The 20,450-nt window shown below is 44.2% G+C and overlaps 1 protein-coding gene across 3 annotated transcripts in view; it reads right to left on the bottom strand.

Annotated features, from left to right (window-relative positions):
• Positions 1-11,256: 11,256 nt before the first annotated feature.
• TPH2 (tryptophan hydroxylase 2) overlaps positions 11,257-20,450 on the bottom strand; it is a 92,844-nt gene continuing 83,650 nt past the window's right edge. For all 3 annotated transcript variants that reach the window (XM_054988744.1, XM_054988743.1, XM_054988742.1), the window contains exons 9-11: positions 13,891-13,986; positions 11,529-11,662; positions 11,257-11,431 (exon numbers count right to left, since the gene is read on the bottom strand). In XM_054988744.1, the coding sequence (XP_054844719.1) occupies positions 11,257-11,431; positions 11,529-11,662; positions 13,891-13,986 (405 nt within the window). The remainder of the gene's footprint in view (positions 11,432-11,528; positions 11,663-13,890; positions 13,987-20,450) is intronic.

Raw genomic sequence — 20,450 nt, forward strand, 5'->3', positions numbered from 1 at the left:
TGCCAGTCCTGGATCGCCTGTATTTTGGCTGGATCCATTTTCAGACCTTCTTGGGAGATACAATACCCGAGGTAAGTGAGTTCGGTTTTATGGAATTCACATTTGGACAGTTTGATGGGTAGCTTATTCTTCATTAGGGTGGCTAAGACTTTTCGTACCGTTTGAATATGTTCTTCCTCGGTGTCCGAGTAAATTAACACATCATCAAGGTACACCACCACCCCTTTGTACAGAAATTCGTGTAGAACTTCGTTTATCATGGACATGAATACAGACGGGGCTCCCGTCAAACCAAAAGGCATAACTAAGTATTCATATTGTCCGAGGGGCGTATTGAAAGCGGTTTTCCACTCATCCCCTGCCTTGATACGAACGTGGAAGTAAGCATCTTTTAGATCTAATTTCGTAAAGATCTTACCTTGGGTCACGACGTTGAGAAGGTCTCGGATGAGCGGTATAGGATAGGCGTTGTTGGTGGACACTGCATTCAAGCCTCGGAAATCTGTGCACAGTCGAAGTCCCCCATCCTTCTTTTTCACGAAGAGGACTGGAGCGGCGTGGGGGCTAGCGGCTGGGCGGATGAACCCTCGTTGGAGGTTGGTGTCAATGAATTTCCGGAGCTCTTCGCGTTCATGGAGACTCATGGGATAAAGTCGTCCTTTGGGCAGTGAGGCTCCGGGTAAAATTTCTACCGCACAGTCCGTTCGTCGGTGCGGGGGTAGAGTATCTGCTTCCTCCTCAGAGAAAGCATTTAGAAAAGGCCAGTACGGTTCGGGTATTTGGTTGACTTCTTCTTGGGTGAGAAGGGCCTTTTCTTTATGAGTTGGATCTTCGCTCCAGTTTTGATTCCAACGGTGATTTTTGCAGTTGGTATGACTGAAGGTAATACATCCTTGTGCCCAGTCTATGTAGGGATTGTGATCACATAGCCATTTGCTGCCTAGAATTAACGGGTACTTGGCAGTAGAGCTGATGACAAAGGACCTCTTTTCCCAATGTTGTCCCATGCCTGTGATCACTGGGATGGTTTCAGTTGTTACAGGATTCATGTTGGTACCATCCATTTGCTCAAAGATTACCGGATTTTGTAGATCCCGAATTGGTAGGACTAGTCCATTGACTAGAGCAGGGGCGATGATGTCTCTTGAGCAGCCCGAGTCAATAAGAGCTTGCACCCGAATGTGCATCTTCCTCTCTGGGTTGATTAGAGTCACTGGCATGAATAAGATGGACCCAGGCGGCCGGTTCCGTGCAGGGACGGGCTTAGGGCGGATCTGTCGTTTGGGTCCTTTCACGACAGATCCATTTCGTTTCCCGACTGGGGACTTTCTGGATTGGCTTCTGCGGTTGGGGAAGCGGGATCGTATTCCATGACTTCTTCCGCTTCCAGCCCTCTCTCCGAGGCTGGCCTTTGGGAAGCGCCGCGGCCTCTATTTGCTCGTGGTGCTGGAGTCGGGCGTTGGAGCGTAGGAAGCGGAGCAAGGGTTGGACGCCGTAATTGGAGCGGAGGTCTTTGCACAGGCCGGTAAGGGCATTGTGCTGCAAAGTGACCAGCCTGTCCGCATTGCAAACACAGCCCTTGTTGCCATCTAGCATCTCTCGCTCCACGGGTGGCGTAGCTAGCTCCCCGTGTTCCCCTCTGTAAGGTCAATGGTCTTCTTTGTCCCGTTTGTTGTTGTTGTTCAACCAAACGGACTTCCAAAATGCGATTCTCTACTTCGCAAACAAGTTGGATCCACCCTAGCAACGTGGGGGGATTGTCTTGCATGAGGGCTCTGTCCAAAAGTCTCGGGTTAAGGCCTTGTTTGAACAGAATAATCTTGGTGGACTCCTCACACCTAGGGCACTTGGCTGCCAATTGCCGGAATTTTGTGACATAGTCTCTGGCTGACATGCTGCCTTGTTTGATGGCTTGCAATTCTGTTCGGGCCCGGGTTTCTTCTAAGGGGTCTTCATATTGCGCTCGGATAGCATCCACTAACCCCTGGAGAGTATCGAGTTCTGGGGCCCCGACATTGTATAGTCCTACATACCAATCTGCTGCTTTGCCCTGTAAACGAGATCCAAGATGTTCGATTTGACTGGCCTCACTGCCGAAAAGGTGCCCCCATCGGTTGAAAAACTGTACCACTTGTACTAAGAAAAATCCCAATTTGGAGGGATCCCCATCGAAGGTGGCTTCCAGCTTCACCCAGCCCATCGGGAGTTCTTGTCTCGGAGCAGGCGCTGGGTAAAAGTCCATCGGCAGTCTTAGTTGCGCCTGAGGCACAGGAGGAGGTAACTGGAGTCTCGGTCGGGGCAACGGTGCCGGCTGTACTGGCGGCGGTTGAACCGGCGGTGCCGGCTGGGGTTGGGCTGGCTGTGCGGGCGGAGGTTGGACCAGCGGTGCTGGCGGAGATTGCCGTGGTTGCGCTGTCGGGGTTGGTCTTGGTTGGGCCGGAGGCTGCAGTGGCGGGCGAGCAGGAGGCGGCAGTCTCGGTCTGGCTGGTAACACGGGAGGCGTTGGCGGTAGCTGTCGAGGTGGAGGAGGTTGGTGTGGTTGAATGGAGATCGGCCGCTGAGGAGGGGGTTGGAGGTGTCGTAGTGGTGCAGGCCGTCCCGGTTGGTTCGGGGGTGGTAAGACGGGCTGGTCCTGGGGCTGCTGCAACGGTATGAGCTGCGGTTGAGGTGAGAGGGGCCGCAGCGGCGAGGGTTGAACAGGTGGAAGGCCGCGCGGGCTTGCCCCTCCGGGCGTTGTTAATCTGGGAAGCAGCGGCTGGCCTCTTGGCACTGTTAGACCGTCTCCCGTAGGTTGCCCGACGGGGACAGTGTCTCGCGGTTGACGAGGGGCTCCCTCCTCGGATGGAGCCGCGTGTGCTCCCGCTTGGTCCGGCCGGACCGTTATAGGCGAAGTAAGAGGGGGTATCACCGGTGTATCACTTGGCTTTTCTCCCCCTTCCGTAGGCCTCTCAACGGGAGTCTCGTCTGGCGGCGCATCCCCTCCCTGGTTAGGAGGTTCGGTGGGGGTCTCTCCGGGTGGCTCAACCGGGTCATCCCTTCTCGGTGGAATTTCCTGCTGTGCGGGAAGTTCCTTGGGTTGCTCTCCCGATTCGCCAGGATAGGTGCCCCCTTCGCCGGTAGGTGACGGCCGCTGCTGGACATCCTCCACCGGATAGGAGATGACACTTTGGAGGGTAGCTATCTGTATCGCCATCTCTTCAGGAGACAGTCTTTCCCCTGCTCCCATTGCCGAAATTAAATGGATGGCATGAGCCAAACTTTCTTCCATATCCATCAGTTTAGCTTCTAACTGTTGCATTCGACTTGGCCCCCGTTGCTCGCTTATGGAACCTTCATTCGTTGCACTCACCGGGGAAAAGGGGCCCCAAGGAGGAGGGTCCCCTTGGACGACTCTCGATCTCGCGGCTAGAATTCCCTTGGCCATACCCGTCACGGCCGAGATGCTGGTATCCACCGCATAGGTGCGACCTTGTATCTGCTCCCAACTTTGTTCAGGGACCTCCGTTGGCTCTTTCCACGGAGCAAGTTCGGAGTAATCCCAACTCAGGGCGCCGCGGCGAGACGTGTCCCCCTCCATCTGCTCGAACGTCCTGTTCCAATATCGCCATGGTTGGCTGCTGTCTAGCTCCGGGACGGTTCCTAGGCTTCGGCGCCCTTCCATCGAAACTCGTGGATGGAGTCCACCTGCCCGACGCTCTCTGGTTTCTCGGGGTCTGGCTCCCCACTCCGACGGGGTGGGTACCGAAATCAAGGGGAGAGCGGTCGCTTTCGGCCTTGCCCCGAGGTCGGCTTCGGTCTCGTCCCGAGTACTGAGTTCGATGAGAGGCGGGGTGGAAGTGGAGGCTCCGGTTCCGTTCCCGGCTGCTCCCAGCTCCTGGGAGTCTTGGGCTTGCACGGGTTGCACAGGTTGATTGTCGGGAGACGCATACGGATCAAACAAAGGATCCCTGTCCGGGACAACCTTGGATTCCGCTGGGCCCGACTCAGACATGATTGGTAACAAAATGTCAGACTGTGGCTAAATAAGGCACTCACTACAGGGTTCCCTTTAGAAGCAAACACAAGTCCATTGTTTGGAAAAGGAAACTTTACTGCAGAAAAGGTCCATTATAGTCCACTGTCCTGAATAGGAGAATCAGGATGGTACATGATCATTGTTACCAATGAAGAGCAAGCATAAGATACAGAGTAACAATACCCATCTGGATCAGCCTCCCCCCACAGTTCTCAAAACAACATCTCTCAGTCCTGGGAAGCTGCTCTCCTTCAAGGCCAATGCTTGGTGGAACGGTGTTAGACAAAACAGTCTCCTCCGGTGGGAATGCTGCCTGGGAACTGGTGCACCTGGGAAGAAAACACTCAAACACTAGAAGCATTAGAAAATGGAGTCAGTACAGTTTAGATATACACTGGACCTGACACTGGCAAATGCAAAGCTTCCAAAGCTCCATACATTTGTGTTATGGTGTAAACCATCCCACCCCCCCAAAATGTTTACTATAATTGCTTGAAGCTGGTTTTCAATCTGCAGCTTAAAGAGGAAATCATGGGTGGACTGAAGGACATGGAAACCTTAGACTGAACAGCACTCTAATTCTGATCATACATGAAGCATGCCTATCAGCAGGGAATAAGTGCAGGAGCACACACCTAAACATACACAATTATCCCTAGTGAGTGGTAAGCAATATGATGCAACAGGGTTAGCCAAACTGGTAAGAATTCTAGTGATCTGGCTGCCCGCCCTTGCCTAGTTACCATTCAGGCAATAGCTCTCAAGATCAAATTCTAACACTGACCCAAGAACCCAGAAATTGGCTCTCTGTCTAGTTTGGGGTTATGCTGCCCACAGCCCCAGTCTGGTGTCAGAAGGCTGCGGAAGAAGAAAAGGAGACACTTTCTCCATAGTGGGAAACTTGCAAAATCAAGTGCAGCTGAGGGCCCAAGCTTGCTGAGACATCTGATTCTGTGCATTGATTTAATCCACTTTTTTTTGAAGATGGCAACTGACTCAGACTTTCAAATGATCCCACCATCTAGAAGATTATCTTTTAAAATGCTTTATCAAGGAGGACTCGGATTCCTGCTGGACAGCGTCCCTCATAAAACTTACTGCTGTGGGGGGTTTGTTTGTTTAATAATCCAAATGAACTGCAGCTGAGCATCGTGTTATGTTCATGTGCTCTCCCTCACATGAAGGAAGCTAAATGTTGTTTGCAAATGCCAAGTTGGTGTGTCTCAGTTGTTCAATTCAGACTCTGGATAGTGGCAAATGTTACAACCCTTTATACGCATTCTCACCAAGCCTATTTATTTTGTGCAAACAAAGCAAGTGCCTATATCTCCTGCCCATAAAACATCCTTTCTGAGTTACTCTGTAAACAAATAAGTCTGAGCCAGAAACCCAATTTCCAGAGTCCAGATCACTAAAGCTAAGTGAACACCTTAGATAAATGTAACCTATTTCCAGAGGAATGAGAGGGCAATTTGATAACTGTCAATAATTCCCTTATTATGCCAAGTGAGTTTGTCAACTATGCTAACTGTCATGGCCCAGTCTGAGAGTGAGGTCTCCTCTGGAGGAGAGGAGCCTCGTGTAGCCAGCCAGGACTCCTCAGGAGAAGAGGAGCCCTGTGTAGCCAGCCCTAGCCCTGATTCAGCAGAAGCCAGCAATCAGGAGCAACAGCTGCTGGCTGATCAGAGCTTACAGCCAGCAGCTGAGGCACCAGCACCCTCCAGCTCCAATACTACAGAGGAAGCTCAGCCAGGGACTTCTACAGGTGCAGCGCAGCCAAGAGCCTCCACCCCTCCAGGTTCACCCACACCCAAGGAACGCCGCAGGCAGTGCCAGAGACTGGAACTGCAGGAGAGACGGCGCAGTGCTCGCCTCTTAAGCCAACGCCAGCTGCTGGAGAGTGATGATGAGTAGTGGCAGGATAGAGCCCCAGCAGCTGGCTGAAAACCACACCTGGCTATAAGAACCAGTCTGGAGGAACTGCTGGGCGTGGAAGCAACGTGTCTCCTGCTTGCAACCACTCTGTGTTTCGTGAACCTTGCCCGTGCCTGCTTTTGGACCTGACACTATCGGTGACTGACCTTGGACTGTGCCTGACCTTGCTTTTGGACTCTGGACTCACTCCTGGCTTTATCTCGTGCTCTGACCACCGGTTTGACTTGGCTTTTGCTCTTGGAACTCCCCTTTGACTTTGGCTTTAAGGTTTGGACTTGAACCACCCTGCTTGGGCTGGCCCAGCCCATGACACTAACTGATCTTACTTTCTTAATAAAAACTCCAAAGCAAGATTACAAGTCAGAGAAAACTATCTGAGTCATAAAGGCACAATGGACTTTTTTTCAAGGAGAGAGTCTTTGAATTCTGTATATTCACCACCAGAAGCACCGTTTGTATGATCTGGGGTCACATGTAAAAGGTGTAACATTTGGAAACGGAAATGGTTGTTTCAGTGCCTGTGACTCCCACATTCCAGTAACGTGTGACAGTCCTCACCACTCTCCCTGTGATCCGCAAGGACTATCCTGGAAATACAGAGTTCCCAAACTCTTCTTCCTGTAAAACTTTTGTAAAGGGGGGGGGATTTGCAAGGAGAATAGGCAACCAAGAAGATTGTTCTTCCCTTCAATGTTTTTGGAAAAGTTTTTTTTTAACCTAGCCAGGTTCTGAAGAAAGCCCAGATGAGAGAGAAAATGGCATTATGGGGACATTTGAGAAAATTATCAGGCCTCACTTTTGCATCCCTCCTGCCCATCTACCAAAGCAAGTGCACGACCACAAAGCCATGGCCTCTCTCCATATATAAGCCTGCATTGTATCAAGCCTGCTCACTTGGTGACCTCTGCCAGTACTGCCTACCCTGACTGGCCTGGTTCTGCAGGGTCTGAGGCAGAGAAAGGTCTTTTCTAATGCCTGCTACGTGTGATGCTGTAATTGTAAAGTCCAGGGATTACATCCACAGCATGAACAACAACCCTCCCCGCCATTCCTGTCCTATCAACACACAGGAGGTTGGGGTCCTTACTTTTGAAGACTTATTATTTAGTCAAGAGGGGATCTGCCACCTGAATGCCTCCTGCACATAACGTCGAGGAACATTTCAAGAAGAAAAAAGTAAGCAAACATTCCATTCCATTTATTTTAATTGCATTCACTAATAAAATTAAAGCATTGAATTAAAGCATGCTTTAGTCACAAGAAGCCTTGATCCTTTCATGACGTTCCATTTCAGTGACACTCCATCTTCACAGGAGACAGTTCGGCCGACTTCATTCGTCCTAAACTGTCTATGAGATTTCAACAGCTGTTCCCTAATCCATGCGAAGATTTACTTCTTAGCTATACATAATTAAGATATGGTGCTGCTTTAAACAACAACAACAAAAGCTGTGGACAGTTCCAGAATAGCTTAGAATTAATCCTGACAATATAATTATTACTGGTTCCTTTGCATAACAAAGAGAGCAAAGCTTCAAGAACGAGTCCTAGTTGTTGTTGGAGTGAAGGCCAGTGGCTAGTCATGCCTCGTTTGTGTTCGATTACCTGACGGAGTCAAGTAGGTTCTGTTATTTCTCTTACAGTGGTTTTGAGATCCACTGAAGTAAATCCTGATAACCTACAATTTGCTGCTGAAGTGCTACAGGAGAGTTATTAGGCTCCATTTAAGAGACAAGGAGAAAGAAAGTCGTAAAATACCTGGCCAAGGGGTCACTTGTTACTCTGAAGTGGTTGCTAATGGAACAAAGACTAATATCAAGAAGTATAGATAGAATAGCAGCAAAGAACTAAGCCAGCCTGTTTGCTCTCTTCATCTGTCTGAGCTGCTCTTGCTTAAGGAAGGATCATTGTCCCCTCCCCCATGCACATGATTTTTGTGCCACACAGAGAGTACATAGGAAAAGGGAAATCATGGTGCATCTCACGCCACTCACAAAAGACAAATGCACCATCTGTCAAAAGTGAATCTGGGAAAGGCAGGCTTCTTCCATCAGCTTTGCTTACAGCAAGACCATTGAGACAAGGCTGAACCAGCTGCCTAAGCAACTTCATTGCACGCCCAAGATAGCAATGTTTTTATAAACACCAATAAAGCAGCAGGTGATCCAAGAGATTCACCCTTCCAGCGTCACAAAGGATATTAGAATGCACTTCTTGGATTATGTGGTTCATCTGTTTAGAGTGGTTAGCTCCACATCTGTATGCAAACTTCACAGTCAACGTTTGTTCCACAGTTCTCCCCAAGAAGCAAAAGGATAGGTATAAACCTCTCTGCTTTGTGCATCATGGAGAACACGTTGCACTAATACATCTAGCAAGCAATTTTAAGCCCAATTTCAATGGCTTCCCTGTGCAATCTGTGCAATGGCACAGGGAAGCCATTGAAATTCATAAGCATAAGCACAATTTCAACAGGAAAGAAGAGACTTTAAGAATGAATAGAGCATGGTTTCCAGTCCTGAAAAACACCAGGCTAACAAGAGACTCTACACCCTACAATAGCCCTGCAGAGAAGATTAGCATATCAAGCACAAATCCATATGCAAAAGAACCTCCTCAGGATACAGTGAAACCTCCCTCCATTAGCATTCCACACCCTGGGAAACTCTTACAGGATGACTCAGCCCAATCCCACCTTCCCGAGTAGATATAAATTACCTCCCAACATCTTTTCCACACTGTGACACTGAGAGATCTCTGTCTTTTGGTGCTACACCTCTGAAGATGCCAGTCACAGCTGCTGGCAAAACGTCAGGAACTACAATGCCAAGACCACAACTATACAGCCCGGAAAATCCACAACAACCATATTTGAAAGGAATTTTCACACACAGACATCCCCCCCACACACACACACACAAATATAGTAGATATTGGCTATTCAACTGAGAAAAACTTTCTGTGCTTAAATATTCTCAAAAGTCTCTTCTCTTGATAAATTTAAAATGCTACAATTGGTCAACTGAGAATGAAATTGACAAATGGCTACAGGCTGACTGAATTCAATGGATTGCAGCCTTTAAAATGCCTGAAATCTTTTAAGGAATGTTTCAAACACTGCCATGTGGCTTTGTATTATTTTGTGCAATCTATTGATTAGATACCACAACTACATTTAAATATCCTCATACATATATTATATGAAGGGGGGAATGAAAAGTTGCTCCAATGCTTTGTAATTACTCAGCTGCTTTGAAAGATTTGTCCATTATGCATATTTTCCTTTGCAGCCTCCAAAGACCATTTAACAGAAATATACGTTCCTCCTGCACTTCACAGTGTTACATAAACCACCGTTCAGCCAAGTCACTAGAGACACCCAAACATGCAGGCAACAGGAAAAAAAATGGGCCTCTCTAAGCAAAAAAGAAATATGTCTCCACTTACAAGAGAAATGAAAACTTTGTAGTTTTTTTTTCCTCACAGGTCCTGGAGGGGCTTTAGTAGTCATAAAGGGGGAAAAAACCCTAATGGAGAAGAAGAGCTATTTCTTATATTTAGCTGTTTCAAAGAAACTTTTTTTAAGAAAACAAAATGACCACCAAATAAGATTTTTCAATAGCACATTAGCCTGCATGTGCGCATGAACAAGTAAATAGATTGTTCAGCATTTATTGACTCAAAAGTGAACTTATAGAATCATAGGATTGGAAGGGACCTCCAGGGACTGGAAGGGACCTCCAGGGACATCTACACCCCATACCCCCAGTGACCCCTGCTCCAAGCCCAGCAGATGTCATAACACTGTCAGGATCCCTAGCCAAACTGGCCTGGGGAAAATTGCTTCCTAATCCCAAAGTGGCAATCAGCATTACTCTGGGCGGGGAAGAAGGCCACAAGAGTTAAGTACTAATGTAACCCTTCCTGCTCTCCCTCTCATGATCTGCCTAGGTTCACAGAATCAGTGTTGCTGTCAGATGGCCGTCTAGCCTTCACTTAAAAACTTCCAAAGAAGGCAATCCCACTGCAAAATGCAGCAATCAGTGGGGGGTCATTCCAGCAAGTTACCACAAACATCAAGCAATGGATTAGCATATGTGAACCAGCCCCACAGAATTTTGTTTCAATTGCTGAATCCACTTGGGAGGTCCTGTTCTAAAGGGGTTGCATCCTCCTCCTAAAGGTTTAAGGATGTTCCTGAACCCAAGTATGCCTCTGGAGAATTCAAGTAGCATCAATCACTGGAATAACTGGTATCATCACTGGTATTGCAGCCACTCCCAGTAGAAAAGATGGCTGGACCACTTTTATAAACCTTGATAAACTCCATACTGGACAGATGCATACGAGGCTACATAAGGCTGCATAAGTAGAAAACCAGTATTGTGCAGTGGTTAGCATCCCGGACTAGGATCTCGGAGACCCAGGTTTGAATCCTCACTCAGCCATGGAAGCGTACATGACCTTGGGTCAGTCACATACTCTTAGCCTAACTTAAGTCACAGGGTTGTGGGGATAAAATGGAGGAAAGGAGAATGATGTAAGCTGCTTTGGGTCCCCACTGGAGGAAAAGGCAGGGTGTAAATTAAGTTAATAAATAAATAAATAAATAAATAAAATATGCCCTGAAAGCACAACTGGGTGAGAATGTGGCAGCCACTCATTAATAGACGTATGCCACAGGAAAGCTCAGACACAGGTGCTTTAAGACCTATACTGACTGGCTCACTTTGGCCACAAGTCTTCAGCCAAAGTGATGATCTTAACTTAGCCATAAACAATTTGGACCAAGGGATTCTCAAGGACAGCCTTCTCCCATCTGACCTCATATGAGTTAATATTATTAGGCAAGCCCACTGTGGAATGCCAGCATTACGTGTGGCTATACGGGCGTGTGCAAGGGGCAGAGGCTTTTTGGCAGTGGTGGTGCTCACCTTAGGGAAATCCCTCACCCAATGAAACTCATGTATTATGGACTTCAATAGATTTTTATTTCAGCAAGCGTAAGGAAATGAAAAATTGATTCAGTCCTTATTACAGTTTTGCTGGAAGCATTATGATTGCTGTGGTTCTGTTATAATGCTGCTACTCTCCTCCCTGAAATGTACATTTATTGATGTCACTTTCTTGCGTTTAATTCCATGTGAATTTCCATGTGATCGCTGGCATATCTGAAGCTACAGAGTGCACACTGAGCAAGCTGATGTTCATGCAAGAGAGAGGGGTCAGACTGCACTACGAAGGGAATAGCATCTCATAATGGTGCTGGCACAACTGTGCTCCAAGGCCACAAAGCACAGAAGAAGTCATATCCCCAAATATCGGTTCATTTTGCTTAAAGCATCGCACACTGTGTTCAGGTCACTCCGAAGATCTTGAACAACATTTTCAATACTTCTGGTGTCTTTCAGAATTTCAATGCTTTGGGTATACGGGTTGAAATATACAGAAAAGGGACGGTTGATTGATTTTGCAAAGTCCCTGTAAGAAAAAGAAAATTAAACTCCCGTTTCTGCACATCCAGATAAGAGAAAATTAGATTTGGGGGTTGTTTTTAAGGGTCAAGAGAAACACTTGCCTCATCTTCTCTTTAGCTTCTTCAAAACTTTCTGAGACAAAGTAAGCTTCCTGGAAAGTAGTGATAAGGCATTCTTGCAAACAGGTTGTCTTGGGATCAAATGTTTTCACATTGGCTTTATCAGACAAAGCATGCTGCAAAATACACCACAGCATCTGTTAAATTATATTATGGAACTCTGAAGTGCTTTTATATCATCATTATAGCATACTCTCAAACCGTTGCAAGACTCACATGTTTTATCCCAAATGGCCTTTCATCATGAATAGGATAAATCAATTTTTGTTTTAAAATCTATTAGTTTCTATAAGATTCTCCCCTACACACACATTATTGTATAATCAAGAATGATCATGGGATGTTTCTACTCTGTAGGCAGCATGTTTTAAATCATCATCACTGAGAAGGTTATCAAATACATATTCCCAGCATAATTGCAGGTGTAGGGAAATTATCCATTTTCCAGAGGCAGAAGGCAGTAATGTTCACCTGGACAGGTAAATTTAAATCTCATCATGTCATTCTCACAATCTATGTCCCATTGGGAGAATGGGTTTAAGTCTAGAAATGACTTGAATATAGTAATGTTTATTTATTGTATGCTGATAAAAGGCATTATCCTACTAATTTCACTGGAACATTTGAACACTGCCAGGAAAGAACAAAGAGTTACACTTAAATACATGGGAGAATGAGAAAAGCTACTTCCAGAAAAGGCATTAAAACATCGTATATGTTTATGTCACTGACAAAATATGGAAAACAGCCTCTTGGTTTACTTGTATGAAATTAGATTGAATTAACCAAATATGGCACTCTCAGGGAGTCTCATCATGTATATTATTAGGCACACAGCAAGATGAGAGGAACTGGACAGTAAATGGGTGGTCGCTACTATTCTCTCTAGGATGACACGGCTCTTTATTATTAATTTTCAGTCACTACGTTGGGATCTGTATTGTTTTATGCTAGCAAGGACTGAGCTGATGCATCCTTTAAGAAAAGTATCAACCCCTCCCAATACAATCCTGTACTCATAAAGAACCTACAAACCTGAGGCACGGATTGTTTTGTTAAGAGAGCATTTTAGTCATAAAAGAGGAAGGGATCTCTATGGGACAGATGGCCCAAAGTGCTCAAGGTTTTATAGAGCAGGGCAGGATGGTTAATGGAGATTTACTGTACTTGTTATGGTTTTAACCTTGAAATTGTAAGCTGTCTTGAACTAAACTTCCATTCCTAACATTCAGAAAGTTGGCCCAACTTTCGATTGCATTTTAATCTGGGAGTAAAAGTTTTGTTTTTGTGCAACAGAGCTATTCTCTACAGACTGTGAAAACAACATCTGTGTTTAGCTAAAAAGCTTGATCACATACTGCTTTAAAAGAAAAGAGGAACATTGAGAGCCAAAAAGTATGAATATATCTAGAAATATTTTCAGTATCATATTCATATTAAGCAGCACTCTCCAGAGAGCAAAGCATCATTCACCCATGACAGGTGTCTGGTACCAACTCAGATTACAGACTCCCAAAAGCATTTTTAATTTCGTCTGTAGAAAATTTGGGAGTCCAGTTGTGTGCTTGGTCTCTTTCTCTTCCAAAAGGAAGACACACTCAACCCAGTTTGTGGGAAGGTTGCTAGGATACCAGCAATGAGTGCTGTGGGTGGTACAGACCAGAGGTAAGTAGTTGTCACTTATAGGCCAGGCATTGTAACAGACGTATGCAATTCCAAAACCTACTTTGGCTGCTGCCAACCCCCTTCTTTGAATGGAAAAAGTGAAGCTGTAATATATTACTGCCTCCTGTGGAACCTGAGTAGGTGCAGAAGATCTGAATAAATAGTCCTATCAACCACCTATTCTGCCTGTGGTGATTCTCCAGACAAGAACAGTAGGTATAGAAGCAAAGAAGAAAAGAAGTGAACTAATTCCCTCACCTCTTTAAGCAGGGGCTGTTTTGTTCTGGCTCTTTTGGGAATGGTGCACATGCAAGAAGGTCCTAGTTGAGCTTGGCTTTGCTTCCTAGGCTGTCTTGTGCAACACAGCCAGTGGCTTAGGATTGCACACTGACTGATACATTGTCAAAAGAAAGCAAAATATGGGCATCATAGAGAAAGAACCACTGTGCTTGCTGCTTCTAGGTATGCCACAGCAATCATATCTAAGCCATTTAGACTTGTTGCCACACAGAAAGGTACATCTCTGAAAAAAATATAAAATGACCAAACAGCCTAATGTATTAGTAAACACATTTATTTGAAACTCAGAATTCTATATTATTCTTTTGAATCTATACATAGAAAGAGAGCTAGTTACTACCCATAAGGAGTACAGAGTAATGTTGATTTGTAAACATACCTTAAGTTCTCCAATGGAAGACAAAAGGCCTGCCCCGTAAGCCCGAAGTTGCCCATCTTGCTTACAAAGGCCAAACTCAATGGTGAAAAAATAGCACTGTAAAAAGAAAAACACAGATGAGTACAGCAATAGATGCCTGCCCATGCTGAAACCACTTGTTTAATCCATTCATTTAGAATTTCATGTTTTCTCAACAAGTTCAACCAAGGACATCCATTGCTCAGTTCCTTAAATGTCAGGTTCCTACAAAGAGCAAAATCAGCACTACTCTAATTTATTTCCCCAGATCCTTTCATGAATCTATTAAGGAAGAATTACTAACAGAATCACCATGAATCAACTCCAGCACAGTAGCCATTGTGGGGAGGCACATTTGCTTCAAGTCTCTCCCCACCATCTAGTCAACCAAAGCATGACGTTGACAAATCATTCACAAACCGATAACACAATGAGCCAAATAATAAACCATGCATACAGTGAAGTGGACTCTGGCTTACACAACAAGAAATGTGTTGGTCTTGACTTCTGGGATTAAGCAGTGAATTTACTGCAGCTGAGTTTTACGAGCTCTCTGCCGTGACCTTCCTGGTTCCTTGGGACTCGAGAATTCGAGTCCCCAAGTCCCCCCCCCCAGGGAGGGGAGGCAGGCTGGAACAAGGTGAAAGAGCTCAAGGGGTCTGGCAACCCCCGGGAAGCCCCGACACCAGTTCTGAAAACAAGGACCAACAAAGGAGCCAATATGGCTACGAAGCTGCCAAAACCGAAAGTCCGACAAGCCAAAATGAACTACAGCGAATAAAGCAAATTCCTAACAAGACAGATAAAAACAACTCGAAGACAGCTCAAGAGATTTCACAACGCTTTCCATCAAGTAAGGAGATTGTTTTATGGTTTTATGAGGGCTAACCAGCCTGATTGCGAGGCATCTGCCGGGGTAAAGCTGGGAGGAGGGAGAGACAGAGAGAGATTGTAAAGAGACTCTCACAGCAGACAGCTGGAAAGCAATACATCTTTGAACATAATTAACAAAACAAAGCTTTTTACCACTTTGATGAGTTTGGACATAACACCTATAAGTAATTTGAAATGGCTTCCTGGGAAGAAGAAGTATTTTCTAAATTGCAAGAAATTTCTAAATTAATGACTGAACTATTAACTAAAGCAGACGGGATATTTGGAGTAGAAATGGATAAAAGTAAGACAAAAAATGACAATACAGAAGAAATCTCTAAAGAGACAGATTTAAGTGGGAAAAAATAGAGCGAAATGAGAAAAAATATAATCTACAAAATGGACGATTGTACCAGTACGTCTTCTTGAAGATACAAGGCAGTAGCAAGAAAGGGGCAGAGCCACGAAGCAGACCTGCAAAGAGAGAACCTAGCATTCTACTACTGAAAGGGGAAAAAAGAGTGCAGCGGATTTTAAAGCAGAAAAATAAACAGAGAAGTGAAAATTAGCACTGCTCCCTTTATATATTGATGTATACCATTGTTTTCCTGATATCTTTTGTTCTACTATTTCCATCTCCTGCTCCTGGAATGACTAAGGGATTAATATTCCTGGCTAAAATGCAAAAGATGGGAAAGGTGATCTATCTATAATATACACAACAGAAAAGATTATTAGAAATGACATAAGGAATAGAGTGAATGGATTAAAAAGCATAGAAATTAAATAATGATTACAGAAAATAAAAGGGAAACTTGAAGGTATATGGGATGTTAATTACATATTTAGTGGCTTTTTGTATTTGGATTGATGGATATATGTCTTGTATATGCATCTGCTAACTGTTTGTGTCTTGTTGTAACCCTTCCCTGTCTACTAAAAACCCAATAAAACCTGATATAAAAAAAATTGTTAGTCTATAAAAGTTCCAGAAGACTCCTTGTTATTATAATAAGTGTGCTATTAATAATAAACTAAAACCAGACAAAACTGCAAATCTGAATGAAGTAGCAAAGGAAAAAATGAATGTCACCTATTACTCCTGGGTAAGTAAGTCTGTAGTGGGGCTCCTCTGGTCTCTGACCTTTTGGGCTTTGTCAACATTTTGAAACAGATACTAAACTATAGAGGCACCAAATGTACGAAGGATTCTTGACATTTTTTCCTGCAGCATACACAGATGTTACTACTTTTTCTGGCAAAATATGAAAAAGACATTCTTTTCAAAACAATAACCAGACATTCTGAACGTTAATCAGGAATCTGCAATGTAGCTTCAGGTGTGGGCAATCTCTCAATGACATTCATTTGTTTCCAACTGTGTCTTAAGAGCTGCCAATATCACTGCAGTTGGATTACCCATGGAAATAATGTCTCCTGTGAGCGGTCTACTCATGTTTGCTAAACAGGCCTTACACAATAACCTGTACTCGCCAAATGGAATTTTGGATGATTTTTTTAGATTGGCCAACCTCGGTGACTTTTGATGTTCTGCTCACTCTCAAAAGCAATTTACCATGCAGAATTGGAAGTTACCTTTCCATGGGAAAACCAAGTCTAAAACCCCGTTGGGCTCACAGAAATAGTTTCATGATTCTCCTAGCTTTTCTCTCCCATGGTTTAAAAAAAATGTGCAAATTTGTTTTTTACTTTGAATATGACCATGATGGTCTTTCATAGGTTATCATGAATTTGATCCTGAGCTGTTCAGAGCTTTCAGATTAAGCACCTTATAGTCTTTGTAAACAAAGGCAGACAAGCAAAGTAATCCAGACAAATAAATCATTGCAGCCCTTTGTAAAGGGACGTGACAACATTATTGTGTGTGCTAATTCTGATCTTCCTGTGTCATTATTCCTCTTAGAGAGAGAAGTCTACCTAAGGGCCAAGCTACAAGTGACGAACGACAATTGAACGGCTAGTGAACAGACTCACGTGTATTCCTCCCTGTTCACTTGCGCTCCACTTGCGCTCCACTTATGATCAAGTGGAGCGCAAGTGAACAGGGAGGAATACACATGAGTCTGTTCACTTGCTGTTCAAGTGTCATTCATCACTTGTAGCTTGGCTCTCAGACTTCTGCCAAGGGACCAATTGCAGTGCAGGAGGATCAAGTCAGATAACTGAGATATTTATCATGTTTTCTTCCTGACCCCTCCTCATCACCCTCAAATTATTGTCACACTGGAGATATCATTATACAAAATAACCACCTTAATCTCCTTGTCAAGTTTACTCATTTGTGAATATGCAATATTATTTGTCTATCGGAGAAGTTTTGTAAATCAATTAATTTATGTTTGTGTGTAAGATCAGTTATTACAGAGAGTGCATAAAAAAGGATTATTCCAACCTCATGCATGCATGCCAAAATAACAGATTTTCATTTTAGGGAAGTAACAGTATTTGAAAAGTCTGTATTTTGTGAACATATATAATATGCCAGATATGAAATGCCAAGATGATAAAATGTAATTTGTGTCTGCCAATTTCTAATTTTATAAATATTGTACATGTAGGAGTACCCTTTTCCTGGGAAAAAATGATGTTGCAATATATTTGCCATATGCATAGGCTTGGAGAGATGCTACAAAGCCTTTGTTAGGCCATGAAGTGAGGAATCTCACCCAATGCTGCCATCTTCAGAGCATTAGTCCTTAATGCAATTATTTTAACCACTGCAGAATAATCAGCATGTCACATCTGTTGGTTTCACTGCTTTAGAGAACTCTTCAGCCAATATATCACATTGATTAGAAAAACACAAATTAACAATATAGGATTCACATTTTGAACAATTGTCCAACAGGCTCCCATCAGGCTTATTCCTTTTAATTAACATCCTGTCTATTAATCGCTTTTATTCTATTACCATCTCAATCTTAAGTATAGCTATTTTTTCACTATTTTTAAATAAAAGGGACTAATTAAATTCATTTCTCAGGCTAATCCAGTTATTAAAACAAACATCTCTCTTCTGGGATGTTCTTTGCTTTCCCGTGGTTATATTTCACTCTTTCCTTTTAAAATAATATAAGATGGTGAATGAATAGCAATCCTCAATTTAGAGAGACTTCTGCATATGTATGTTTTCTGCATTTATAAAAGGAGATCCAAGTGCTCATCTGGTCCCCCAACAGATGCACCTGGTGTGAGACAAACACAGGCAACAATGCATGACTAGAGCTGGATAGTGGACCTAAATTACATCGGATACTGCAGTGTAACATCCCAACACAAAGCAGAGCTTCACACATGCACTTCCTCAGGCTGCCCCCAGAAGTCAACAGTCTATGCCCAAATACACTGAATCCCGAGCTGCCCTCATGTGTAAGGGTGTCTTGGGCTGGGCAAGCAGAAATTATCCTGTTAGTGTCAGCAGGAACCAGAGGCAGCCCTAGAAATGCAAGATCAGCAGGGAGTTTTTTCCATTGTACCATTAAATTGGAACCTACTGTGAAAATGATCAATGCAACATGCAGGGCAAGCAGAAGCTCAGCTGATAAAAGGAAGCAAAGTTTCTAACATTTTTGATGGTGCCGTAAAGACCTTTGCTTAAAGCATCATTTGGACCATGAATCAATAAAGGTACGAAGACGATTATTTTAAAATGCATAAGCAGGGAACAGAGATGAGATGTGAAACAGTATTCCTCCCATCTTGTGAATCAGCATGGGATCTTTCCAGTTCATTTACTGATGTAGTGGGAACATATCAAACACAGGAGGCCTGTGGAAATTATGGGGCCCATTGAAATCGATAAGATGTGCAGGGTATGTATCTTTTCGCCAGTTAACAATATAAACAGAAATACAGCCAAGAAATATCTTACCTAATACAACATAAATCCTATTCTATCATCTTCTCTGGACAGATTCTGGTGGGATGGTCGGGGGGGGGGAGTGTCACGAGAAAGATCTTGCTTGCATTATGCTAGCAGCAGATGAGCATAACTAAGTTTGTTTTCTTTTTCCTGCAGATGCTATAAAGGTTGGGTGTAGCACAAACTGCAGGGCAGGAACTAAATGGCTCTTGGCCTATGGTTTGCAGCCAGTGCCCTGTCAAATTCCTGCCAGCTCAAGATATATTATTACTTTGTTTGGTTGGTTTAATTATATTGGGGTTTTTTTTATACTTGTAAGCTGCTTTGTATCCCTTTGGGGAGAAAGTGGGATATAAATAAATATTCCTTTTTCAAAAGCATTGGGAAATAGTAGCAATTCCACCTAAATCTATACCTATACCTAAATCTATGTTTTGAGCATCCCTATTAATAGCACAGAGTTGTAGTTTCTTCCCCCTCCTGTAGCTTAAAGTTTCTCCAGAGGGAAAAAAAGAAAAACTTCTCTTGATTTTTTAACATGCTCATCTTGACCTTCTCCATTTTTACATCCTCATTGTGTCACCCTCCCTTTTCACAAGAGTTCAGAGCACTAAACAGGATTGGCCAGAAAGACAAAGCAAAGTCAGCATCACATAAATACTGAATTAGTGAGAAAGGGTACAACAGAGAATATGCAACAATTATGTTCTCTCTCCACCCTATACAGTGGATTGGCCAGTGGCTATCCAGAAGTTTCAAGAATTATATTAGATGTCCATGCCACTGGATTACTGGGAGCCCCAAGTTTGCAGCCTGTTAGGGGTGGAAAGGAGTGGCATATGGTGGTCACTTTTAATCTTGAGGCCCGGCAGCTTCTAGCTGCCTCATTGGGGCTGTTTCAAAACACCCGGCTAGCCAATCGATAGTGAGCTGGCTGAGTTAGCGCGGGGGGTGGGTGGGGAGGCTTTGTGCAGCCAGCAGATCTAAGGTATGCATTCTTCCTGCCAGCAGAGTCTACATTTGGGAGCCACCCAGGCCCCCTCAGCACTTGGCTGTTAGACGGCTTCCTGCTCATCCCTTCTTCTCTGTATTGCTGTGATTGGAGGCTCTGTACAACTGTTGGGATTCATTCATATGCAGGTGTGCACATATCACAAAGCCCCATCAGAGTCCTCATTTTGGGCTGCTCAATTGTCTTTTGGGTGAAAAGGAGGGCCAAAGCCAGCATCAATGGATCTCAGCTTGGCCCTTTCCCTCTTGCAAATATCAGATGGTGTGGCAAGCAGGGGATTTGAGGGGCTAGCTCCTGCCCTCTCTCTACCAGGTTTTGAGAGAGAGCAATTTTCCAAAATCCTGGCTTCTCTTAGGTGAAAATGATTTGGTGCAGACAAAAGGGGCTGCACTTGTAATTAGAGCACAGAAGGATACAGAAAGAATTAGACATTTATGCCCTGGAGTGCTGCTGGTTTGAATGGAACTCCTTCAAAGAAGGATCTGGAGGGGTGCAAGCAAACTGGCCAGAACTGAGAAGACAAGGAGCAATGCCAACATGGCCATTAAAAAGGTTGTTTTGGCAAATGAAGGGGCCAGTATTTTCCTGTATCAAAGTGATGGTGCTCACCTTTCCAAGGAGGGATGTGACCTCTATTTGGCTGATCTTTGTCAGGGCCAGCGTAACATAATTGTCAGCAGGTAGGGTAAGGGATGTTAAGCTAGACTAACCCAATTATGTGGCAGGAATAGGGTGGGTTGTTAGGGATAAGTAAAGTTAATTGGCGAACACCCT

This window comes from Eublepharis macularius, chromosome 9 (assembly GCF_028583425.1).
Source record: "Eublepharis macularius isolate TG4126 chromosome 9, MPM_Emac_v1.0, whole genome shotgun sequence".
Classification (NCBI taxonomy): domain Eukaryota; kingdom Metazoa; phylum Chordata; class Lepidosauria; order Squamata; family Eublepharidae; genus Eublepharis; species Eublepharis macularius.